The 27,361-nt window shown below is 37.4% G+C and overlaps 1 protein-coding gene across 1 annotated transcript; it reads right to left on the bottom strand.

The window, feature by feature from the left end:
* Nucleotides 1–27,263, bottom strand: Cfap53 (cilia and flagella associated protein 53). Its single transcript, XM_076837076.2, has 8 exons — nt 27,043–27,263; nt 21,543–21,775; nt 21,068–21,241; nt 12,405–12,708; nt 11,623–11,841; nt 5,708–5,924; nt 3,750–3,852; nt 1–267 (listed from the first exon to the last, which is right to left on the bottom strand). The coding sequence occupies exons 1-8, from the start codon at nt 27,109–27,111 to the stop codon at nt 39–41; spliced, it is 1,548 nt and encodes a 515-aa protein (XP_076693191.2). The 5' UTR covers nt 27,112–27,263; the 3' UTR covers nt 1–38.
* Between the last annotated feature and the right edge of the window lie 98 nt (nt 27,264–27,361).

Below are 27,361 nucleotides of genomic sequence, written 5' to 3'. Positions count from 1 at the left end.
ATTAAAATATTGAGAAAAGATGCACTGATGTTTAAAAGCTATGATGGAAGCTTATCAGGGCATGCCCTCCTCCAGGGATGAATGTTTCGGGGCAACACTTGTTGGTTGGTCAGGAGCTCCTGGATCTTGTCCAGGACAATCTTGTTTTCTGCCATTCCTGTTTCAAACTCTCGCCGTTGCTCTTCCTTCTCTGCTTCACGGGCTTGCTGCTGGTAGGCTATTTGCATCTCAAGTTGCTTCCTATACTCCTGGGCTAACGCACAGCGTCTAAAGGATTAGAAATGCCAAAGTACAAAGTTATAAAAGTCATAAGCATTTGGATTTAGAGCACTTTAATAAAATTTGATCCGTGAAGCCAAATCATGATTCCCATTAAAATCAGGGAAGTTTTAGGACTGGGTTGTGACTCAGCAGTAGGGTGCTAGCCTAGAACATGCGAGGCCCTGGGTTTGACCCTCAGCACCACATACGAATACATAAATAAAATAAAGGTATTGTGTCTGACTACAACTAAAAAATAAATGTTTTTATAAAAAAATCAGGAAAGCTTCCTTTGTAGCTGAAATTTTTCATAATAAAATGTATGGGAAAAAATCAGGGTAAGCGGGAAAGAAATGGATGACATAAGAAACAATGGGTTTATTACACATAATCCTTATGACCTTATGACAATCAAACCCATTTCTGTATATCAGTGACAAATCTTCTGAAAGGGAAATATGGAAAACTACCCCATTTACAATAGCCTCAAAAAAAAAAAAAAAAAAAAAAAAGCTTGGGAATCAACAAAAAAAGGTGAAAGACCTCTACAATGAAAAGTACAGAACCCTAAAGAAAGAAATCAAAGAAGACCTTAGAAGATGGAAAGATCTACCTTGTTCTTGGATAGGCAGAATTAATATTGTCAAATGATCATACTACAAAAAGCACTATACAGATTTAATGCAATTCCAATCAAAATCCCAATGGCATTCCTCATAGAAATAGAAAAAGCAGTCATGAAATTCATCTGGAAAAATAAAAGACCCAGAAGAGTTAAAACAATCCTTAGCAAAAGAGTAAAGCAGGTGGCATCACTATACCAGACCTTAAACTATATTACAGAGCAATATAAAAAAACAGCATGGTATTGGCACCAAAAGAGACTGGTAGACCAATGGAACAGAATAGAGGACACAGAGACTAACCCACCAAATTACAAAGATAAAGGCACCAAAAACATACACTGGAGAAAAGATAGCATCTTCAACAAATGGTGCTAGGAAAAGTAGAAATCCATATGCAACAAAATGAAATTAAAACCCTCTCACCATGCACAAAACTCAACTCAAAGTGGATCAAGGACCTAGGAATTATACCAGAAACCCTATGTCTAATGGAAGAAAAAGTAGGCCCTAATCTCCATTATATTGGATTAGGCCCCAACTTCCTTAATAAGACTCCTATAACATAAGATTTAAAATCAAGAATCAATAAATGGGATGGGATTCAAACTAAAAGTTTCTTTTCAGAAAAAGAAACAATCAGTGAGGTGAAGAGAGAACCTACAGAATGGGAGAATTTTTTTTACCCCTCACACATCAAATAGAGCACTAATCTCTAGGGTATATAAAGAACTCAAAAAGCTAAACACCAAAAAAACAAATAACCCAGTCAATAAATGGACCAAGGACCTGAATAGACCCTTCTCAGAAGGTGATATACAATCAATCATATATGAAAAAAAATGGTCATCATCTCTAGTAATTAGAGAAATGCAAATCAAAACTACTTTAAGATTTCATCTCACTCCAGTCAGAATGGCAGCTTATTCAGAATACAAACAACAAGGATGTGGGAGAAAAGGTACACTCATACACTGCTGATGGGACTGCAAGTTGGTACAGCCAATATGGAAAGCAGTATGGAGATTTCTTGGAAAACTGGGAATGGAACCACCATTTGACCCAGCTATCCCTCTCCCTGGTCTATACCCAAGGACTTAAAAATAGCATACTACAGGGACACAGCCACATCAATGTTTATGGCAGCACAATTCACAATTGCTAAATTGTGGAACCAACCTAGATGTCCTTCAGTAGATGAATGGAATAAAAAATTATATATATATATATATATATATATATATATATATATATATATATATATATATATATATAATGGAATACTACTTAGCAATAAAAGAGAATAGAATCATGGAATTTGCAGGTAAATAGCTGGAGTTGGAGGAGATAATGCTAAATGAAGTTAGCCAATCCCAAAAAATCAAATGCCGAATGTTTCCTCTGCTATAGGGAAGCTGATTTATAGTCTGGTAGGGAGGGGGAGCATGGGAGGAATAGACAAACTCTAAGATAGGTCAAAGGGAAGAGAGGGGATGGGAGGGAACATGGAGTTAGAAATGATGGTGGAATGAGATGGACATCATTATCCAAAGTACATGTATGAAAACAAATATAATTTGGTATACAACCAGATATAAAAAATTGTGCTCTATATGTGTAATATGAATTATAATGCATTATTCTATCAGAATAAAAAAAATTTAAAAATAATCTTATGACAAATATGATTTTAGAGAAGGAATGCTTCTACACTTCTCAAAATATTTACTGCTGAGTGGAGGGAGTCCTTAGTCTCCATTCCATCCCTCACTCTTCTCCAAGGAAAAAGTAACTTATCTATTAGTAAAATGGGAGAGAAAATGGCATGCCACTTGAGCTTTTCCCTTGTCCTCTTGGAAACTGGCCTGCTTGTTTTCTGTTTTGCTCCAGATCCATGCAGGGGAGGCCTGCAGTGGTCTGGCATTGCTGAGGACTGGGTGGATAAGTTAGCCTCATTCTACCATTCTGTTTAGCATTAATAAGATAATTTCTTGCATATATAAATCTCATTTTGAATATAAGACACACTTTTAAAAAATGCATAATGTGTTTTTTCTTGTATTAAAAACTGCAACAGGGCTGGAGTTGTGACTCAGTGGTAGAGTGCTTGTCTTGCATGCGTGGGGCACTGGGTTCAATCCTCAGCACCACATAAATAAATAAAATAAAAGTATGGTGCCATTCTACAACTTTAAAAAATGCAACAAAATTTGCCATCCTAACCATTTTTAAGTGTACAGTTCAGAAGTTAAGAATATTTACATTGTTATGAAAGAGAACTCCAGAATTTTTCCATTTGAACAAACAATTCCCCTTCTTTTCTACCTCCCTTCTGCCCCAAGTAACTACAATTCTGCTTTATTTCCATGAAAAAAAAATTTTTAACACAGAGGAACTCACTGAATTACATCTCCAGCCCTTTTTAACTTTTGTTTTGAGACAGGATCTCTCTAAGTTGCCCCAGCTGGCCTCTAATTTATGGATCCTCCTGCCTTAGCCTCCCAAATAGCTAGGATTATAGGCACTCATCACATTGCCTATTTTAAAAAATATATTTCAAATGTATTTTTATTTTAAGATGTTAACATAGCTTTATAACTAATGTATATAATATAAGAATATAAATAATGATCTTATATTTATAAGAATATAAATAATGACAATGGAATTTTATTTCACCAGGACAGTTGGTGCCTATTTTAACATAAAATTTTGTTAATGGTTTTGAGCTTCTAGAATAAAAAGGTAACGCTAACATAAGATAATATGAATAACATATGAATTATGGCAAATTTTCTCTCTCTGTTAAAAATTTGGATTTTAGGAAACAAATGATAATAAAAAACACAAAACACAAAACTATACCTCGCAAAATTCTGCTTCTCTTCACAGTTAAGTTCTTTAAGACCTTCATTTATGCGTTCCTGTTCCATAGCATATTCTTCCTCTTCTTTGGCTTTTCGTTGTACTGAGAAAGGCAAAAGACATAGTTTACTAAATGACTTTTTTAGACAAAATCTGCTGGTGTCTTTCTTGGCACCAAAGTCATACTGTCTTTAGAACTTAGAATCACTGGGCTTGATCTTGGATCAAGAAGGAAGAAGTAGTCTCTCCAGAGTAAATAAGCCTAGGCTCTTAAGTACTATGATCTACACAGACTTCCTCTTAACCATTTTTCATGAAAATTATAAGTAACCTTTTTAATACCAGATGTGAAATTAACATTAGCAATGTTAAAATGTGCCTCACTTTACTCCTCTTGAGGACAAGGAGAGTTTTATGCCATTTATGTTAATAAGAGAGCTTATTATAAAATGAATATTTTTAAAAGTATATAAAACCCTTATAAATCATTTTTAGAAACTTAAGCATCACAATGGAAAAAAGACAAAAGAAGCAAAGAGAGTTTACAAATGAATAAATACAATCAGTCACATGATCCAAATTTTCAAGAAAAAACTCTATATACAGTAAAAATACTAGAAGGAAATACTCAAAATTTGTGAACAGTAATGAATTCCTAGGTGGTGAAATTATGGTAGATTTTGTTTTCTTCTTCATAGAAATGGTCCCAAATATTTGAATTTTCCATGTGTTCTCAATAATTTCACCATTTATGACTGATGAATATAAAAACATCTTCAGTTTATAAGCTTTGTTATCATTTTCTTCACTTTTATTTTTGGTGGTGTGGGGATCAAACCCAGGGCCTCATGCATGCTAGGCAAGTACCCTTCCCTAAGCTACATACACAACGCTTTCTTTTCATTTTCTGAAAATTTCATATAATATTGAGTTAAAGTTTATTATAATTCTTGGAGTAGAGAATTATTCAGTGGAACTGGGATGAACTTTCTCTTGCAAAGACCACTTGTGTGAAATATAAAGGCATCCTAATGGTAAATATGTTCCTATATTGCTTCTCTGGCAAATAGCAGAAATGTGAAGGTGTCAGTTTACCCTCTCTACAAACATTACCCTGTGTCCAAGCATTGTTTAAAGCTCAGGGAATATAATGGTGTTGTGTAGTGTACTATAAGAGACACAAGTGGCTATAAGATTAATGGTAGCCATAAGGCCACTTAAGCATCTCACAGGGTTGTCACTATGTGCAGGGACAAGATAACTACATACAAATAAAACTTTCAAAGCTTACCTTTAAAGAATAACTTAAACTTCCTTTATGAAAGAAAAACCCAGTTATTGATGTGAACTGAATTCAGGTATAAAGAAGGGGAAGGATTCCCCGAAGGTAGAGTATAGTATCTAGACAGACACCATCTTGGCCAGTGGGTCATCTGAGATGTGAACAAGCCACAGTGAAAGTCCTAAGAAGACGATTCATTTCTCTGAAACAAGAAAGTCTCTCAAGGAATGAGACATTTGAGCTGGCCTTGAAGGGTATCTAGGAATTTTCAAGATCAAGAGCATCATAGGCAGAAAAAAACTACTTAAACAAAGCTATGGAGGTATGGAAACACCTTCAGAAAGAAAAGAGGGACAAATAAAAGGGAGGAGGAGGAACTGTGTCTGTGTCCCCCACCCTTCTGTCCTTTACAATTATCAAGGCACATGGTATTCAAATAACATGCCGCTCCTTTAACCTTGAGGACATCTCTCCTGGGACTACTCATCAACTGCTAGGATATGAAATTCTTCGTGTTTATGTCTCATGTATTAAAGTAGGTAAGATTAACAAAAGCAGGAACCTACTGTAATGTGCTCGGCTCATGGTGTTTCACACACATCGACTTAAATATTTTGGTTGTTACTTAAACTGAAGTAAGGGTACAGTATAAAATAATTGTAATTTAGTTCCTTACACTTTTCTTGAACTTGGAGTTTTCTTGTACACATGACCTCATTCAGGAGTTGTTTCCTCGCCTCCTTTTCAAGTCTCAGCTGCTTGTCCTTCTCAGCCATCTTCTTTTCCTTCTCTTCTTCTAATATCCTGTCCAATTCTTTCTCCTGAGCTTTTTCTTCCTCACGTCGCTGTAGCAAATATTTATAATATATCTTCTGTTCTCTTGCCATATCTCCCTACATAACATAAAAATTAATTCATTTATTAGAATTTTAGACCTGGTAAAGATATTAATGACAAGTTTAATAGCAATCTTTTGAATCTATAATCCCAACCTTTCAGTGCTACATACTGAAACATTCACAGAAGAACTACTGTGTCTTGGGTTTAATTCAAAATACTCAGGAATGCTGGTGAGTATAGATGAAATAAGAACAGTCATTAGTTGATGGTTGTTGAAGCTGGGTAATAGACACAAGGGGGTTCATTGTATTGTTCTTTGCATTTGTTTGAAATGCTTGGTAGTGCATTTTGAATACATTAATTCAGATACTTTCTTAAAGTATTTGAAGTATTTCTCAAAGAAGTCGCTGAATCATTTTCAATGATACAGCTTTATTTTCATTTATTACAATTAGGTTGATGAAATCTTAACCAGGTAAATTAAGTCACTTATAATATAATGCCATCTTGATGACTTGTAATCACAAAACTTCATAATACCAATTATGAATTTTGGCTACAGTTTGGAATCACCTGTAGAAACAAAACAATACTGAGGAGGGGTTAGGGCTGTAGCACAATGGTACAGTGCTTGCCTACCATGCACAAAGCCCAGGTTCTATTATTAGCACTGGCAAAATAAATAAATAATAAAGTATTGAGGGATGAATTTCAACCCTAGAAATTCCTGTTTAAGGGATAGCTTTTAACTTCCCCAGGTGATCATAATGTGCAGCTAAGGTTGAAAACTATTTCTTTTCATGAAGACATTTTTAGTTAGCTACTGCCACATAACAGTGATAACCCAATAGCAATGAGTTCATCTAATACCTAGGTCGTAGTTGTTATTAAATACAGTTTCTCACTAAAATGGGGGAAATGACTGATTCTGGGACTGGGCAGAAATTGAACAACATGAACCTAGATATTTTATTGTGTCATAAAGCAGGAAAACTATCACAGACTACTGGGTAATATCAAGAGCATGGCAGCCAACTTAAAGGGACTCCTAACCTATGAAGAGGTAATCTGAACATCAAAACAGAAGAATGACCTAAGTGATCCATTAAAATAGTTTAAAACTAATAAATTTAGCAATGCTACAAGATACAAGATCTATATATAAAAGCCCAATGTGTTTCTATTCTGTAGCAATAAACAATCTGAAAATGAAATTAAGAATTTCATTTATAATAAGAATTTTATGCTTAGGAATAAATTTAACAAAAGAATTATGAAATGTATGTTCTTTTTTAAGTTTTCAATCAAGCTTTTAATGAAAAGATGAAATGTATATTTTTAAAACTAAGAAATATTATTGAAAAAAATTAGTTAAATAAAGTGAAATACATCCCAAGTTCATGGATCAGAAGATAATACCTTTTAAATGCCAATACTCCCCAAATTGATCTAAAGATTCAATCCAATCCTTATCAAAATTCCATTGGCTTCTTTGCAGAAGTTGACAAGCTGGACAGCCCAAACAATTAGAAAAAGAACAAAATTGGAGCTTCATATTTCCTGATTTCAAACTTCCTACAAAGCTACGGTAATCAAGATATATTAGATATGTGAGACTGTCATAAGGACAGACACATAGAATGACAGAATAGAACTGAGAGTTCATCCAGAAATAAACCTTTACTGTCACTGATTTTTGACCCAGGATGCTGAGGCAATTTAACAGGGGAAAAACAGTCTCTTCAACAAATGGTGCTAGGCTAGGATAACTGGGTAGCCCATGAAGAATAATTAAGTTGGAACCTTATTTCACACAATATACAACATTTTGCAGGGAGCCACCCGTAAATTACTTGAGAGTTTTTACTCGGTATCGAGCCATGGAAATTTAGGTTTTTCCTTGGGAACTATCCTGGCTCCCCCGAGTACATTATGTTGCCCAAGGCACATGACCTCTATCTCTGCTCTACTAGGAAGACCCCGCTTGTACCTCTGGGAACTGGACAGCCCACCTCCTACCTTATTTGGCAAAGAACATTCCATGGAAAACCTTTGATGTTCCCCAATAGAAACAAAGCAAGCACGGGCTCCATTTTGCTCTTTTTATTGTGGCAGCTTCATCCCTAAGATCAGCTAGCCTGTCCCACACCCACTTTTAAAATTACTTTCTGGTCCTATGGTCTCTTCACCACTTAACGTTTCTTAGCTTTTATTCCGCAGACAGCTCATTCCACCAAGAGGAACTCCATTCCCACCCACCAACACCCCCATGTCCCTGCGTAGGAAATGGGCAGGACATTTAATTCAGAATAGATCAAAGGCCTAAATATAAAAGCTAATACTACAAAACCCTAAGAAGAAAACAAAGGAGCATATCTGCATGACCCTTAAGAGGTAACAGGGTTGTAGACCCCATACCAAAATCACAAGCAGCAAAACACATCAGAAATAAATTGTACTTCATCAAATTCAAAACTTTTGTGATTCAAAGGACACTAAGATGATCCCACTCCTCGATTTATACCCAAAGGACTTCAATTCAGCATACTACAGTGATGCAGCCATGTCAATGTTTATAGCAACTCAAATCATAGTAGCTAAACTATGGAACCAACCGAGATGCCCTTCAACAGATAAATGGATAAAGAAAATATACATATACAATGGAATATTACTCAGCCTTAAAGAGAAATGAAATCTTGGCATTTGCAGGTAAATGGATGGAACTAGACAATATCAAGCTGAGTGAAATAAGCCAATCCCAAAAAAACAAAAGCCGAATGTTTTCTCTGATAAGCAGATGCTGATCCATAGTGGGGTGAGGAGATAGGAAAGAATGAAGGAAATTTGGTTTGTGCAGAGTGGAGTTGTAGGGATGGGAAGGACATTAGAAAGAGACATTATTACCCTATATACATGTATGATTACTGGAGTGACTCTGAACCATGTACAGCCAAAGGAATGAGAAGTTGTGCTCCATTTTTGTACTATAGGTCAAAATGCATTCTACTAGAAAATAAACAAATTAATTAATTTTAAAAAGGATGCTAAGAAAGTAAAAAAAGACAACTCACAGAATAAGAGAAAAATATCTGTAAATCATTTATTTTTAAGGGACTTACATGTACAACATATAAAGAATTCTTCATAATGAAAAGAAAACATGGCTTTAAAAAAAGGCAAATGGCTTCCACTGACTTCAAACAGATGTCTCCAAAGAAGATACACAAATGACCAATAAGCACAGGAAAAGAGGCTCAATGTCATTCATCATTAGAAAAAGGTAAGCCAAAGCCATAATGAGATATCACTTTAGATACACTAAAAATAAAAAAGAAATCAGAATCCTCAGTACACTACTGGTAGGAAGGCAAAATGGGATAGTTGGCAGTTACCAAGAATCTTCAACATGGACTTACTTATAACTCCATACTACTACTCCTAGATACATGCCCAAAAGAAATAAAAACATCCATCAACGTAAAAATTAGTACATGGACTTCATGGTAGCATTATTCACAATAGTCAAAAATGTCCATTGACTGACACGTGGATAAACACAATGTGGTGTATCTATACAGAAGAATCTTTTTCAGCCATATAAAGGGATATAGTGATAAATGCTATATAATATGGATAAATCTTGAAGACATCATGCTTGGTAAAAAAGTCAGTCAAAATGTCATATATGATTCCATTCATGTGAGAGTCCAGGCCAGGGAAATATGGAGCCAGAAAGTGGATCAGTAGTTGCTTAGGACTAGGGCTTGAGGGTAAGGAAGAGGGGAAAGTTGGATAATGAAAATGTTTTAAAATATAGGTATGTGGCAATGGTTGTACCCACTTATAAATATGCTAAAAACCAATTAACTATATATTTCTAATAGGTGAACTATATATAATATGTGAATTATATCTCAATAAAGCTGTTAAAAATAAAATAATTCAACTGAAAAAAGTTGAAACAAGCAAGCAAGTCAATTAGAAAATGGGCAAAAGGCATGAAGAGACATTTCACTGAAGAGAATATAGAGATGGCAAATAAACAAATAAAAAGTAGCTCAATATAATTAGCCATTAGGAAAATGCTATCCTATCCTTGACATTGTATATTTTTGTAAGATATTGCCTTTGAGAGAAACTGAGTAGATAGTACAAATGAATCTCTCTGTATTCTTGTTTGTTTCCTTTTCCTTTCTCCTTTCTTTTTCTTTTGCAGTACTTGGGGTCAAACCTAGGGCCTAGGCTGCAGCCCCAGCCCATTTTTTAAAATTTTATTTTAAGATAGGGTCTTTCTCTTTTAATATTTTATTTTTTAGTTGTGGTTGGACACGATGCCTTTATTTAATTAATTTATTTATTTTTATGTGGTGCTGAGGATCGAACCCAGGGCCTCGCATAGTGCTAGGCGAGCGCTCTACCGCTGAGCCATAACCCCAGCCCAAGATAAGGTCTTGCTAAATTGCCTAGGCTAGCCTTGAGCTAGAAATCCTCCTGCCTTGGTTTTCCAAGTAGCTGAGATTATAGGCTCTCTTTCTCTCTCTCATGCGATTTCTTAAAATTGCATATGAGGGGCCTGGGTTGTGGCTCAGTGGTAGATAGCTTGCCTAGCATGTGTGAGGCACTGGATTCAATCCCTAGCACCACATAAAAATAAACAAATAAAATAAAGGTATTGTGTCCATCTATACCTAAAAACAAATATTTTTTAAAATTGCATGTGAATCTATAATGACCTAAAAACAAAAACTTCAATTAAAAACTAGGAGCTGGTGGCATGGTGGCACATGTCTGTAATCTTAGCAACTTGGGAGGCTGAAGCAGGAAGATCACAAATTCAAGGCCAGCATCAGCAATTTAGAGAAGCCCTAAACAAAGTAGTGAGATCCTATCTCAAAATAAAAACTAAGGAAAGAACTGGGAATATATTTCTGTGGTAAAGTGCCCCTGGGTTCAATCCCCACCACCCCAAACAAAACAAAACAAACAAACCAAAAAGGGTTAAACTGAATACAACGGTTCATATCTGTAATCCCAGCTACTTAGAAGGCTGATGCAGGAGGATTACAAGTTGGAGGCCAGCCAGTGCAACTTAGTGAGACTGTCTCAAAGTAAAAATTTTAAAAGGGCCAGCAAAGTAGCTCAGTAGTAGAATACTTGCCTAGTTTGCCTGAAGCCCTGGGTTCAATCCCCACTACTGCTACAAAACAAAACAAAACCAGGGGCTAAGGGTGGAGCTCTGAAACATGCAGAACATGCTTCAGCACACTCAAGGTCCTGGATCCATTCCCCAGAACTACCCAAAACACAAAGCAAAGCAAAATCCCTCAAAACAAAGCAGCTGTAGGAAAAGCACAAACCCCTTAAAAGTTTGGTACAAATTCCAAAGGTACAAGCAGCAAAATAAACAGAATGCCTTTCCCTAATCTCTTTGTCTGACACTAAGACTTTACATAGCCTTTAAAGTTCAACTCAAAGGCCACTTTCTCAGTGATATCCTCCTCAGCTTTCAAACTTTGGCAGCCATCAGGATTCACCTTGTCCCTGCCAAGATTCTGATGCTGTGGATGCTGTGACTTTCTGTTTCTTAGCTTTTCTATGACATGCTGACCCTGCCCTTATAGCTGCCACTGGTGGTTCATGGACCACACTCAGAGCAGCACCATCATACTTATGGTCATTTTCCACAAGACTGAGAATGCAACAGGAAATCCTGTCCAGCACTTAGCGGGCACTAAATAAATATCTTACTCTTTTCTGTTTCTTTTTATCTGCTTCTTCCTGTAAGTCTTGAAGGGCCTTTTGTGAGAGTTTCATGTTCAGGTCCTGTTCTTCTCTGTATTCCTGCTGAATATGCTCCATCTTCTCCTGTAAGGCTTTCTGCAGACCAGTCCTCATTCTCTGCTTTGCCTTTTGTTTCTTTAGTTTATCTTGTTCCTTCTCAAGTTTAATCTGTGCATTGTCCTTTTCCTAAGGTAGAGCAATAATAAAGTTAATGCTTCAATCAGTAGAGCCAAATAAAACAAAAAAGTTAATACATTTGCTTTAAGAGATGAGACTAAGAGGTTTCTGGGAAATAAGCCCCTATGCCTGCATGCACATGTACATACATACACCAACACAACTGAATTCAGGGGGGGTTTAAGAATAAAAGTTGCCTTTTCGTGGATGACTTAGCTATAAAGCTTTGTGAAAACTGCTGTGTATATGTTACTATAAAGTAACAAGTAGTTGTGAAGCTTGCAAATGCAGAAAAGTAAAGAGAAGTCACTTTAATTCCAGTACCCATCACCCACCTCTAATCTCAACATTTTGATATATTGGCCTTTCAGCCTTCAGCTTCTGAGCACATCTGCATATCTAGACTTGGATACATTATTAATCAGCAGTCAGAGTCCAAGAATGGAAATATGCCCTGGGAACCAACCAGCCAGGCCTCAAGGAAACAGTTCAGGAACAGACTGGCCTGCAGACTGTGGGAGCTGCAGAGCCAGAGCTGCAGCCTGTTGCAGCTTCCTTTCAGGAAGGCTCACCAGGAGGCGCGCCTCCTCCTCCTTCAGCAGCTGTTCCGCCTGCTTCTGGGCCAGGATGCTGGTGATCTGTGCATTCAGCCCCAAGCGTGTGCTCTCCACCAGTTCTTTCCGTCTCCTCTCCTCCTGGGCTTCTCGCTTCTCCTTGGCTAATCGGTCTTCCTCCCAGAGCCTGGAGAACATCTGCTCTTCCACTAATTTTTGCCTCTTCTGCTCCTCATTAAATTCTACCTGTGCTTTCCGCTCCTCACACACCTTCTTCTCATGGATATTGAACAATTTGGTACGAAGTTCTTCACAGCCTTCCCTGAAAGGGGAATTAAAAAAGAAGGAAAAAAAAAAAAAGTCAAAACCCAGCCACATATCTTCATAGCCATAAAAGAGAGAGGTAAAAGACCCAGATGTAGACCATGTGCACTGAGGAAATACATGAGGGTCAGTAGGGAGGCCAGCCAGGAAGCCACTGCTCCAACACAGGTGCCCAAGTCAGGCAAAGAAGGCTCATAAACCTAATTTTACAGTTTGCTGTTGTAAGGTCCTTGCTTAGCATCTGGATGACCATCTTAAATGACAGCTGCCATTTTAAGAAAAATTTCGCTTTCCCAGCCAAGGGCCTTTCTGAGAAAAGCTCACCACTCCCTCATACCAACCCTTCACCCCTGCATTCTTTCCCGCCCAAGGGCTTATCATCACTCCCTCCTTAACTATCAGCATTAGGAACCCCCGCCACCCGAATCTAATCCCTGAATCTGTCCCATAAAAGTCCTGAACCCCAACCCTGTTTTGCCTTTCTCCCTCTGTGGAGACATGGCCTTTATTTTCAGCTCTGACAAATAAGCTCTCATGTGTAACTCTGCCTGGTCTCCGTCTTTCATTTCTTGCTCGTCATCTCTCAGTTCATCACTTTCCTTTCACCTATATGACGCTGGATCAAAAATTCAACTTATTTGAGCCTGTTTCCTCATCTAACTGCCTATCAAAAGTTCTAGTGAGGATGTTGGATAATGGATGTAAATACCTGCCAGATAATAGAGGCTTAATAAATGATAACCATAATTATTCTTTTAGAGGAAACAAAGGAGCAGTGGTTCCTGCAATATTGTAAATGGATTAATGACGGGATAGAAGAGACCCTGCATGCACTTCCAAGGAAAATTATAAGGGCAGGGTCAGCATGCCATCGTAAAGCTTCATTGCTTCTGCCGTCCTGGCAGGGCACATGCCCACTGAAGGGGTTTGGGCCCAAGAAGAGAAAACAGCTCCATTGTTGGGGCCCAGTGCCTTTTCACACCCAGGCTGATGTACTATTCAAGAAGAAATGCTCAGCCAGGTGCGGTGGCACACACCTGTGATGCCCAGTGACTGGGGGGACTGAGACAGGAGGATCCCAAGTTCAAGGCCGGCCTCAGTGATTTGGTGAGACCCTAAGTAACTTAGCGAGGCCCTGTCTTAAATTAAAAAATTTAAAGGGACTGGGAATGTTCCTCAGTGGTAAAGTGCCTAGATTCAATCCTCAGTAAAAGAGGAGAAGGAGAAGGAGGAAGAGGAGGAAAAGAAGAGGGAGAACAGAAAAAAAAGGAGGAGGAGGAGGAGGAGATGCTCTTTCAGTAAGTGTCACTCCTCATCCTTTCTTTCAGTTATAGTAATTCAAATTTTTTTTCGAAAATTCTTCATCAAGCCTGCTACGGTTTGGATATGCTGTATTCCAAAAGGTTCCTGTATTGGAAGTGTAGTCTCCAGTGTGGTGGTGTTGGGAAGTGGTAGAACCTTTAAGAGAAGGGGCCTTTGGAGGTAATTAGGCCATGGGGCCACCATCCTCATGAATGGATTAGTGCTGTCTTCTGGGAACTATAAAAGATTGATGCCGGCCCCTTCCCAGTCTCTTACTTCCTTGTTTGCATATGTGTCCCTTCTGCACTTAGCCTGTTCTCTTTTCACTTCTCTACCATATTATAGCACAGCCAGGAGGCTCTTGCCAGGATGTTGGCCTCTTGCTGTTTGAACCTTCCAGCCACTAAAATTGTGAGACAAACAAACCTCTTTACTTTATAAGTGTCCCAGCCTCCAGTACTCTGTAATAGCAACACAAAACAGACTAAGAGTCCATTTTTAAATTTAAGGACTGTGATTCTCAATCCTGTCTGTCCGTTAGAATTACTTAGGTATATTTTCAAAATCCTAATCTTTCCTTTTTTCACTCTTCTTCTCTCATGCTGGATAAGTAAAATTAGACATACAGGGGTGGGACCCAGGCATCTATGTTTTTAGAGCACCCTAGGAGGTTCTGGCATACAGTCCAGTTTAAGAACCTCTGACTGAAGTCAGTGCTGATAAAATACAAGATCTTCCTTATTGGCATCAGATCAAATTGGCATCAGATTCACCATTTTAGGTCGGGAGCCATTTTACCTAGAGGCTCCAAATTTTGGATTCTGAGGCAGTGCTGCTTAACTTCCCAAAGAATATGTGTTTGCTAAACCATCAGCCCTACCCCAGCTCATGAAGCAACTTATGAAATTCCTCTTGTGAGCTATAAAGTTGCTCTGTGAGTGCCGACACGCTGCTGCTCTCCTGGGAGGGACAGCCTTGTCAGTTTGCCTTGTGTTACTACCAATAAATCTCTTGTGTGAGATTCCAGTGTGTGGTCTTTGGATTTTGCGTGGACTCTGCAAGTGTCCTTTCACTCCTGGTTTCTAAATCAAATGTAGCACCAGGAGGCTGAAAGTTGGATAATAAGTTCAATAAAGAATTTTTGAAGATCTCATAGCTGCTAAGAAAGGATCAGGTCTAAAGTCATTATAAAGGTGGCAATACCACACAAATCAAATATTATTGTGTATTTTTTCATTATTTAATGAAAATCAGACTCATTTCCCTAACTGAACTGGAATCATTTTTAAGGACTGGGACTCAGGAGTGTACTTCTTCAGTATGTTCCTTACTATTTACTCAGTGCCCAATGAATAATCATTGGTTTAACTGATACATAATCATATTAGCAGCATAAATGGAAATCAGTAGTTATCTCATATTTTGTGGAGGACCCAACAGGACAATAAGAGCTGAAATTACTAGGGTATTAAAAAAACAAACAAAAAACCAAAAAGCAAAAACAAAACAAAAAGGACACTTAATACTTAAAAATGAATTCATCAGTCTCAAATTCTATCAGTTAAATTCTATCAGAATTAGGCAAGAAAATTTATTAAAGTCCTTCCCAATCCTATGACTCTGACTCTATAAAAAAATGTTATTTGGTGAATGAAAAATCTAAGGCCTAATCATAACAAGAAGTATTGAGTTACAGCATTTTTTTTTCTTTTTTTAATTTTCTAATTATAAAACTAATAGGTATTCATTATTTAAAAAAAAAATAGCTGGAAAATGCTGGGTAGTACACACTTGTAATCCCACGCACTTGGGAGGCTGAAGCAGGAAGATGACAAATTTGAGGTCAACCTAGGCAACACAGCAAGACTCTGATTAATAAAAAACTCTGATAAAATAAAAAGTCCTATAGATGAGATTCAGTGAGAGCCATGCATGAGGCTATGGGTTCAATCCCTGGTGCCCAATGAAACACAACAAAACAAAAACAGAATGCTGTAAAATTCAAAAAAGTATGAAGACACCAAAAATATAAACCTTGCCAGGCATGGTGACACATGCCTGTAATCCCAGCAATTTGGGAGGGTGAGGCAAGAGGATCAAAAATTCAAGACCAGCCTCAGCAACTTAGCAAAACTCTGTCCCAAAATAAAAAATAATTTTAAAAAAACTGGGAATATAGCTCAGTGACCCTCAGTTCAATCTCCAATACGAAAAACTAATTAATTCATTCATTAAAACACAAAACTTAATCCCAGTATATTTTCTTCCAGTCTTGTGAGTGTGTGTATGCAGTTTTTACTAGACTGGAGGTCATTCTGTGTGTGTGTGTGTGTGTGTGTGTGTATTTGCATCTTGACTTTTTTAACTGAACATTTTATCGGGAACAATTCCTCATCAAATATTCTCAAGATATAATTGATTACTTCAAATCTTTATTGTAGTTTAAGAAACTATGTAATAAAGGCATAGACTGTAAATATACCATGGTTTACTTTAAAATGTCCCTATTTGATAAATATACTGGTTACTTTTGTCTTCTATTATTATATTCCAGTCAACATTTTAATATGTGCCTCTTTCTTCTTATCTCTGGTGGTTTCCTTAAGATAATTTCCTTCCTTAATATATAATCAGAGTGTACAAACATTGCTAAGACAGTTGAGACCATCTGCTGCCAAAAAAAAAGGCTGAATTAATAAGCACAGGAAGGTGCCCACATCAAATAAATGTGTCTTAGATCAGTAGGGGCTTCAAACTTTTTTTCCCAGTACTGAGGTTTTAACCCAGGGGTGCTTTACCATTGATCTACAAGTAAGCTCATAATGAGATATCACTACACACTAGTAGCACAGTGAAAATAAAAAATAGTGACAATACCAAAAGCTAGCAATGTGGAAAAACCGCCTCTTTCATACAATACTGGTGAGAATAAAAAATGGTAAAACCACTCTGGAAGTCTGGCAATTTCTTAAAAAAAATTAAACATACACATATGACCCAGAAATAACATATGGCAATTATCCTTAAAAAAAATGAAAACTTAACATTTACACAAAAACCTGCACATCGATGTTCCTATTACATTCACTTGTTAAAGAGCCCCAAACTAGAAACAACCAAAATGTCTTTCAATAAGTGAGTGGTTTAAACAAACTAAGATGCTTCAATACAATGGAATACCACTCAACAATTAAAAAAAAAAAAAAAAAGACAAACTAGTGACACATACAACAACTTGGATAGACCTCAAAGGCTTACACTGAAACTAAAAGATCACATATTATGTGATTTCAATTATAAAACATTCTGAAAATTATGAAACTACAGAAATGGAGACGTGATTAGTGGGTGACAGGGCTTGGGAATGATGTGGGTGAGAGGGAAGAGTGTGACTGTAAAAGGGTAGCACCAGATCTTTGTGGTGCTGTGGATTCAAGTTGTGGATCATGAATGTGGTAGTGCTCACAGAAGTGCACATACACATTGTACTACTGATGTTTTTCTTCTCATATTGTACTATGAGTACAAAAGATGTAAACAGTGGAGGAAATTGAGTGAAAGGTACATGGAACACGAACTTTTTTTGTGAATATACATTTAAAAGTTAAAAAAGAAATCATTGGCTATCCTTTCTTCTCATTATTACTGAAAATAATTTTGTTGTGAGGAAGATAGAATCACTGAAAATAATTCACTCCAGGTATCAAATATTTTAAGAATGTCACTGATTATACTAAGAAACAAATGCATAAATAAATAATGTGTCTACCAAAAGACAAGAATATTCACTGTAGCTTTATCCTAAAAGTCCCCACTAGAAATAAATTGTAATGTATTCATACAATTCATACAAAATACAGTATATTTTCTTCCAGTCTTGTGAGTGTGTGTATGCAGTGTATTTTATTTTATTTTAGCTGTAGTTGGACATAATACCTTTATTTTAGTTTTATGTGGTGCTAAGGATTGAACCCAGGGCCTTGCACAAGTTAGACGAGTGCTCTACCGCTGAGCTACAACTCCAGCAAAGAGAGGAGATTTCAGATGTTTTTTTGTGTATGCAGTTTTTACTAGACTGGAGGTCATTCTGTGTGTGTGTGTGTGTGTGTGTGTGTGTGTGTGTGTGGTGTATACATATTTGCATCTTGTAAATATACCATACAGAAGCAAATAAAAGAAAAAGAAGAAATTTTTCATTTTTCTTTATGTATGTATTAAAGCCTTAATTATATTATCAGTAATGAGACCTAATACAGCAGCCTTACTCAAAAGTATGTTTACTGCTCTACACTGAAGAGTTGACCATGTTGCATCAAAACTCTGAAAACAACTGATTTTTTAGATTGATGAAATTATTATAAGATAGATTTGTTTCTTTAAAAATTCTAAACAATTCCTCCAACTAGCAAAATTGTTACACAAAGTGAAATTTGAAAAATGTCGCTGAATTCATAGATATTTTAAGAGCATAAATCACTTAAAATGAACAATTCATTTTTCTTAATATGCCAAGAAGCATTCACTAGGGAATAGGAAGTATATGAACGAGCCATTGAGAAACATTTTGCAAGTATCCCCTCTGCCTCCATAGCATCTTCCCCCTCACAGCAAGTAGAGAGGCTGTCCAAACCGCACTGAAGACAAGGTATGAGGATATTCTTTGCATATGCTGCAAATCTAAGTTGAATCCTGTTCTGGTTACTTACAAGCTTGAGACCTAGGAAAACTCCTATCTGTGGAACTTGGTTTCCTAATGGCAGAATAGGTGAGTGACAAGTCCCTCTGACCCTATGTATCACTACTCTGGTCTTCTTCAGGGCCCTCCTTCAGCAGCTTCGCAAGCTCTGGAACTTTCATCCTTTCCAGTTTCAGCAGTCTGAATTTACTCTTCCCCTATGTATCTGCCACTGTGCACACTATTCACCACAATAGCTTACTTCTGTGGATTAGGATAGCCTATATTGTTAATAGCAACTTTATGGGGTTTTTATTAACAACAAAGAGAGGAGATTTCAGATGTTTTTCTTTGAAGCATGTCTTGATCCCTCCATATGCTAGAATTTGCTGCTTTCTCATATTTGCTGACCTTTGGGTTTCTGACCTACTTACATTTTGAGTGCTGTCAAAAATGAACTTTAGTATTCTCTCAGTATTCTACCAGATTTGAGCTTAGGATTTATGTTATTCTTGGACCACCCTTTTTTGATTCCAGCTTAATATATATGCACTCTTTCCCCACTCATACTCAGTGACCTGATGACCTAAGTGACATTAATTTTCCTTAAGTCAATCAATTGATTATTCTACTACAGAGCTTGGCACAAAGCAGGGGCTTGTTATGGTTTAGATATAAAACATCCCCTGAAAGCTTATGTGTGAGACAATGCAAGAACAATTTGAGGCAAAATGATTACACTATGAGAGTTGTAACCTAATCAGTGGATTGATCCACCTGAATGGATTAACCAGGTGGTAACTGCAGGCAAGTAGTAGGGTATAGCTGTAGGCAAGTAGTAGGATGTAACTGGAGATAAATGGTCACTGGGGGTTTCCCTGGCACCTTGCTCGCTCGCTCTGCTTTCTGACTGTCATGACTGAATAGTTTTCTTCCACCACACTCTTGTGTCATGATGTTCTGCCTGATCTGGCACCCACAACAATAAACGGCTGACCATGAACTGAACCTCTGTGATCAAAATAAACTTTTTCTCCTCCAAATTGTTTTTATTGGGTGTTTTGGTCATAGCAATGAAAATCTGACTAATACAGGTCTCAAACATACTTATTGAATGAATTCATAACTTCCAATAGCTATATTTTAAATACGTTCAGATAATATTTGAACTATAAAAATCTTAACCAGTTATTCTAAAATTAAAAAGAGAAATAAAGTGGATGATTTGGAACATTCCATAAGTCACATCATGTGATCATCACTGCATTGAAAGACATGAATGAAAAAAACAGGGCAAAATGAACAAACCAACCTGAGAAATACAATAGCAATTCTTTTTTCTTTTTTTAAAGAGAGAGAGAGATAATTTTTTAATATTTATTTTTTAGGTTTTGGTGGACACAACATCTTTATTTCATTTTTTATGTGGTGTTGAGGATCGAACCCAGCACCTCGCACATGCCATGCGAGCACGCTACTGCTTGAGCCACATTCCCAGCCCCGAATGGCAATTCTTAATGTTCACCCTCTTTAGAAGTACAAGAAGCACTAAAAATGAGGAACTATAATATAATTTATAAATTATAAATATGCCCTTGCTCTAAGAACTGTAGCTCTAAGAAAAAAATATAGGACACTGAGAATTTTCAGAATATTTTTCTTTAGATGTAAGAAATCTCTTAGTTTCTGAAGTTAAAAACATCTGCCAAACTCTTGATGATGTGATACTATAGGTCATCTTAGAGGATGGGCACTATAAACCTATAAACCTTCCCACTATTAAGTGCATGGCACTGAACTGAAATCAGGTTATAGAATCAGAGTATCCTAAAATGAAAGCCCAAGATGAAAAGGGATCTGTGAAGTCAAATCACAGAATCAGATTGAGTACAGTAAAATGCAAGGATCTGAAAACAGAAGGTTACCATGGGTCTGTGTCAGGAAATGGATTGGAAATCCGGATGATCAAACTCAACGGATCAGGATATCAGGCAAGAAAACAGACAGGAAAGAGCAGGGAACCTGGCATACACTTGGTACAGGTGGAAACTACAGCACTAAGGAGGAGAGCCAGACTTTACCAAAGATTCCCTGGGACAGGGCTTTAAAAGAACCTCCTGCCAACAGTAAGGCTAAGGTTAACAGCTAATATTCAATAACAAAATCTCACTAGGTATTACCATTCTAACTGGGAAGCAAGCACAGAACACTAAAGTACAGTTTTCAGACAAATTCAGTACTTGTATTTTTCAGGGCTAAGATTTAAAAGTAGGAATACTGTGTTACATCCTCCTGATGCTATAGTAACTGTAAATTAGCATTCTTAAATCTTTTCTAATATGCCCAATTCAGATTCTATGTGTTTTTCCAATTCCATTACCTGAATTGCTGGTCTAACTTTTCCGCCACAAAATTTTGTCTCTCTTTTTCTTTCTCCTCTTTTAATAATTTGCTTTTCTCTCTCATTCTATCTTTTTTCTCCTCAATAGTTTCTTTTTTCTGTTGCATTTCAGCAAAATACTCATTTTCTTCTGATGCCAAAAATTCACGTAGCCTGAAACAAACACATATATACACACTCAAATTAAAACTCTCATTTAATGTGTACCATTTTACTGATTTTTGTTATATTCAATTTCAGAATGACATATCTAATAATAAATTTTACAATATAATTTTGTTTCCATCTAAATGTAGGTTATCACAAGTAAGAATATTAACAAGCAATAGCTATTAATTTGAATATAAATAACTCAGACATGATCTTTACTATACTTGATAATTTGACTGACTAATATTAAATTGTGGTTGGGAGAATGTTTCATAGTCTGGGCTGCCAGGTGTATAAACCTTACCTGTTTCGTCTTTCTTCAATGTTGATGATAAACCCTTGCATAGCGTCCTTGACTCTTGCTTGCACAAGGTTGTGCAAAAACTTGTGGTCATTACGATGGTCCCACTCAATTTTGAGACGATCCCGCTCTCTAGCCTTAATGGAGGCCAAAGTAGCATGGTACTTCTGGTGGCTGCGTTGGAATCTTTCCAGATGTTGCTGTTCAGACCATTGGACTTTGGGAGGTTTGGCTCTCTGAAAACAAACAAACAAACAAACAACAACAACAACAACAAAAAAAAAAACACTATCACTTACAATAAATAAAAAATAAATAGCATATTTTCAATTAACCATGACTTCCACCAATACTTATACTAAATACAATTGGGTACTAAAAAACTAATACATCCTGTTACAACTGAAAATACCATAAACACATAAAGAATAGATTGTTTGATTCTCTGAGTTTATACTTAAGATGTCATCAAATTAGTTTCAAATACAGATGTTCCTTGACTTATGGTGGGGGTTACATTATAATAAATTTTGTCATTAAAAATGCTTGTGGGCTGGGGTTGTGGCTCAGTGGCAGAGTACTTGCCTCACACATGTGAGGCACTGGATTCAATCCTCAGCACCACATAAAAATAAATAAACAAAATAAAAATATTGTGCCCATATATAAATATTTTTTTAAAAATGCTTGTAATCCACCTAACCTACTAAACTCCTCAGCTTAGCAACATAATACACCACAGAGTATCTTTATTCACCCTCATGACATTGTGACTGACTGGGACCTGTGGCTCAATGCTCTGCTCAGCATCTCGAGAGTATCATATTGCTAGCCTGAGAAAAGACCCCAATTCAAAATTCAAAGTACAGTTTCTACTGAGTGCGTGTTGCTTTTGTACCATTATAAAATCAAAGAATTGTAAGTCGAATCATCAATGGTTGAGGATCACTGTATGTCTAAAGTGTTGAGTAAAAGTAAATGAAAATATAAAGTTAAGATTTGTTCAGGACTTTATAGATTATTTATTCAAACCCAGTTGCTTAAGTTATGTGCCCAAGGTACTAATAGTTAGGGTAGACCTGAACAGAACAAGAATTAGAGGTCTTTAATTCCTGACCTTGATCTTGCCACCCACTGCTCCACATCATTTCTCAGGGGTAAATACCATAGTAACTACCATCAAAATACTTTTGAGAAGGAGCTATTATATAAGTGTAGGATGTGTGTGAGTATAGTGTGTGTATATATAAATGTGTGTGTGTATATATATATATATACACACACACACATTTAGTATATAGCTCTACATCATATATATTAGTATATATTACTACATATGCTATATTATATAGCAATACAATATATAGTATATATTATAGACTTATGTAATATATTGTATATATACAACAGATGCTATATGTAACAGTATACAGGACATATATAGTATATAAGAACTATATGTATTATATAGATCTCTATATTATATAATATATAGTAATATACCATTATATATAACATAGCAAATTTAACATAGTATATTACATACTGCATATAATATATAATAGATATATAGACATTATATTTGTGTCAGTGAAAAACCCTAAGGAAGAAATGAAGTGAGAAGGGAGAGGAAGGAAAAGAAAAATTCAAAAAAGCTGGTGGTAGAACTTTATTTCTATTTCTATGGTTTCCAGAGGTTAGAATGCAAGGGCTGTGCTGATATTCTGGGGTAGCTTTGATTTTTGTAAAAGAGCATAATAATCTCTACCATAGTTAGTTTCTCAATACAAATGAATGAATTGATCAATCAATCAACATTTCTGTGTGGACTCGATGCAATTTCTGTGCCTCCTGGACCCACCATGAAATCGATTGGCTTATGCTTTGTGTTTTCAGTAACAATTTTATCTAGTCATCCTTGGGTGAGTTGTGAGACTCTGGAGTGTTGATTCTCAGTAACAAAACTTTAACTCATGAGGCAGAAAGTCAATTTTATAAATTATATTTAGGACATCAGTGGCAGGGTTACCAGAATACTTGGTGTTTTATAAGAATATTTCCAGGGGAAAGAATACCAACAGGGCTGGGGATGTGGCTCAAGCGGTAGCCGCTCACCTGGCATGTGCGAGGTGCTGGGTTTGATCCTCAGCACCACCTAAAAAAATAAAATAAAGATGTTGTGTCCACCGAAAACTAAAAAATAAATATTAAAAAATTCTCTCTCTCTCTCTTAAAAAAAAAAAAGAATACCAACATATGAAGATAGTTTGATGAAAAAGATTCAGGGCTTTGGGGGCTGGGGTTGTGGCTCAGTAGAAGAGCTCGCCTAGCAGGCATGAGGCACTGGGTTTGATCCTCAGCACCACATAAAAATAAAATACTGTGCCCACTAAAACTAAAAAAAATAAATATTGAAAAAAATAAAAATAGAGATCCAGGGCTTGAAAAAATATATATATATATATATATATATATATATGGGCACTTAGATGTAGCTAAACAAGATAAAGTAGGACTGAGGTGAGGAGGAGGCAGATGTCATTGAGGGTTAGATCATGAAAAGTAACTAGTAATCCATATCAGAGTTACTTGGAGCCTTACATCCAACTATAGAGAAAGTACTATTCTCTAATATTTTGGTATTTCACAATGCAGATCTGTGACAATAAAGCTAAGCAGGAGCAGGGCCATGGCACCTTGGGCAAAATACACAGCAGGAACTTGGGCTCCTGGTAGACACAAAGGATGAGAACAGGAACCATGCATTATTATCTAGAAACAATTATCTTCAGTGGCCAGGACAGGAACAAGCCTGAGGGGTACATTTTGTCTAAAGAGAGGAATGAGGGTGAGGGGTGGTAAGAAACAACATGAGCAGCAGCTTCGGGGCTAGGAAGCCTTATAAGGCTCAGGGTATCCTGTGCAGGACTCCAGTCTTGAAAGAACCCAGTCCCTGGATAAATAAAGTAAAACCTATAGTTCTCTACCAAGGTGATGCCAATCTAGGCAGTCTTTGGCATTGCTCAAAATCCATATTGTTCAATAGAAATATAATGCAAACCAAATATGAAACCTTTGTAGTAGCTTTATTTTTAAAAGTAAAAAGCAGGGGAAGTTAATTTTGATAATTATTTTATTAGACCAATATATCCAAATATTATTTCAGCATGTGACTCTACATTTCAAGTGGTCTAAAGCCATGGGTGGCTTGTGGCTACCATATTATACACCAAAGCACTGGACCACACTAAAGGCAAGATAACAAGATCTACTAATGGGCTTCTATTTTCAAAGTTACTGAGGGCTTGTTACTGCAACATCTCCAATTATAATTTTGAGGAATACAGTTTACAGTTTACTATCTTAAAGAACAACACCTTCATCCTAGGTTTAGTTCTGGCCTCTACCCATTAATTGTGTTGAGCAAACTGCTTAATCTCTTTGAGTCTTACTTTTCTCATCAGTCACAAGAGCAAAATAAATGCCCTTCCAGTAGATAACCACATTCTATTTTTTTATTGCTTTCTTATGGGGAATTGTCTAGTGTTCAGGTCTCATCTCTTGATGACTCTAATTATTTCCTTAATACAACTCTGTCATTTCTTAGCACACTCACAGGCCTGAGAAAGAGTAGATGCAACCACTCTGATCTCTTTTTTCCTCCAAATTCTTCTGCAAGCACAAAGTATTCAGTAGACCTGCTTCTTTGATTTGGTGGTACGTGGGAGACCAACCTTACTCGTGACTGAGTCACACTCCCCGGCTGGGTGCTGAGGCGCTCAGTCACAGAAATGTGGCAGAGCTTTCCCCACCCTTCTCAGGTCTGAGGGTCGGTGTCTCGTGCATGGGTGTGTCTTGCTACAGCCCCATGGGTGAAGTTATGCTCACCTATTCCTTTGTAATATAACCCCTTGCCCTGTTTAGGATAGAATCTTCCATGTGCCCTTGGGTGTGGCCTACCCAGGTGTCAGTCAACCTGCTGACAGTGGACATCATGAAGATAGACTCAGCCCCCTGAAACCTGACCCCTTGCCTCATTTGAATAGCTTCTCCTCAATAAAAGGGGTCAGCACGTGCTCTAGCTCTCTCTGTCTTCCTGAAGACCCTTAAGGTCAGAGGAGCCGTCACAGCGACCCCAAAGAAAAAGGTATTGTGTCTCTTGTGTAGTTATTTCGTGCAGCCCAGTTAGCCTAGTTTAACTGGAGTGACCCCTGAGCCTTTTAGTCGCGAGAACAGAAACCCAGTAGTGGTATATTCTTTTCCTGTTCCTTATTAGTTTTCAATATAAATTGTAATAGCACCAGATTACAGATGGCCCAGGCCCTGAGTGCTGACTCAAAATAGATTAGATGCTGTCCCTCAAGAAATCTGACTAGGATTATCATTGAGCCCTACTCCATAGAACCTTCCAGTTTACTGCTTTTCACCTCCAGATTCTATAGTCCTTGGACCTAAAGAAAAGGGAGCAAGTCCATAGGTTGACTGAAATTTTCTGTGGAGCAAAATACAATTGTCCTTGATTATCACTGATATTTCTTTCACAAATTGCTAATACAGAGAATGTATATTATTATCCACTGTATTAACATTTAGTGGTTTATATTTATGAGCAAGTTGTTTCTGCAACTAGATTATAAGCTCCTTGAACGCACAGATCAGGCTTCTAAAGATTAAACCTCTTCCCAAAGTCACTGGACCTTATATCTTCTACAGTGCTGTGCTGGAGATGTTACAGGAGGGGCTCAGGCAAAAATCATAATTGCCTAATGACACATGGTGGTGCTTTCTGATCTATAGAAACTAGTTGGTAGGAACAAATGACTATAGGTGCCTGAACCATTAGTGTCTGGGCTTCTCAGCAAGACTCATCAAATTCTGCAATGCCTTCCTCTGGCATACTTCCAGCCTTGGAGGCAACCACCAGGCATATTTCCAGGTCTGCAGAGACACTTTGGTCCATTTCCGGTTACTGCTTGAGTTGGCACAGGTAAGGTTCTATAGCCACACACAATCCCACACAATCCAATTCCCCTTCCATAGACAATTTTCCTAGGGGTACATGAAGGATCACCCATAATCATACTGCTGAATCACAGCCAGTACAAATCCCAGATCTGCTTCCCATCCTGTTTCCTTTTTCCATGATACACATTACTCATTGCAAGGGGACAGACCTCCTTCCGGTGTCTTGAAGAACAAAAAAACAAAAACAAAACAAAACAAAAAAAAAACAAAAACAAGATCCCAAGTGGTGATTCTCCAAATAACAGATTGAATTATTTTAACTATAAGTCAGGAGGTAAAGAGGATAGTGGAGGATAAGTGGGTGAGGGCAGAAATAGATAGGTGAGTGACTACCCTGCTTTCAAAATTCAAGCTGCCACAATCAGATACTCACGCCACTAAAGAAAAGTCCCTGCAGGGGGCAGGTTAGGTTTGACTAGGCCAGGAGTGCCGGGAAATGGAGAAACCTGCAGGGTCCCACCACAGTTCCTGCACTTACCACCATCAACACTTTAGGGGTGGGGCCCTTAATTTCCCGTGGGAGGCTGCCGAACTGCTGGCTGTACATTTTCCTCTCCGTTGGTCGGCGGTGGGCAACCACTGTAACCTTCCAGACCGGCTTCCGCAACGCAGAGATCTGGTTGCTATGGTGCACCTCGAGGGGTGCGGGTGGATCCGGCGGAAGTCAGTCTGGTAGCCATGGGGGCCACAGACGCTGGCACACAGGACTTCCTCTAACAGCCCAGGATCCGAGTCTGCAAATCGTCATGCAGCCCAGGCCAGACCTCCCACCAGGCTCTTTCCCACGTCTAGGCTCA

The sequence above is a fragment of the Callospermophilus lateralis genome, chromosome 17 (genome assembly GCF_048772815.1).
Source record: "Callospermophilus lateralis isolate mCalLat2 chromosome 17, mCalLat2.hap1, whole genome shotgun sequence".
Classification (NCBI taxonomy): domain Eukaryota; kingdom Metazoa; phylum Chordata; class Mammalia; order Rodentia; family Sciuridae; genus Callospermophilus; species Callospermophilus lateralis.
Note: the sequence above shows the minus strand (reverse complement) of the source record. Positions and strands in the feature narration are given on the sequence as shown.

Excerpts from the sequence above, each read along its gene's own strand:
- Cfap53 (XM_076837076.2), bottom strand. The coding sequence starts at position 27,111 with ATGTACAGCCAGCAGTTCGGCAGCCTCCCACGGGAAATTAAGGGCCCC. Across the intron at positions 21,776-27,042 it reads CCCCTAAAGTGTTGATGGTG|AGAGCCAAACCTCCCAAAGT; the intron begins GTAAGTGCAGGA and ends GTTTGTTTTCAG. Across the intron at positions 11,842-12,404 it reads AGGAGGAGGCGCGCCTCCTG|GAAAAGGACAATGCACAGAT; the intron begins GTGAGCCTTCCT and ends GCTCTACCTTAG.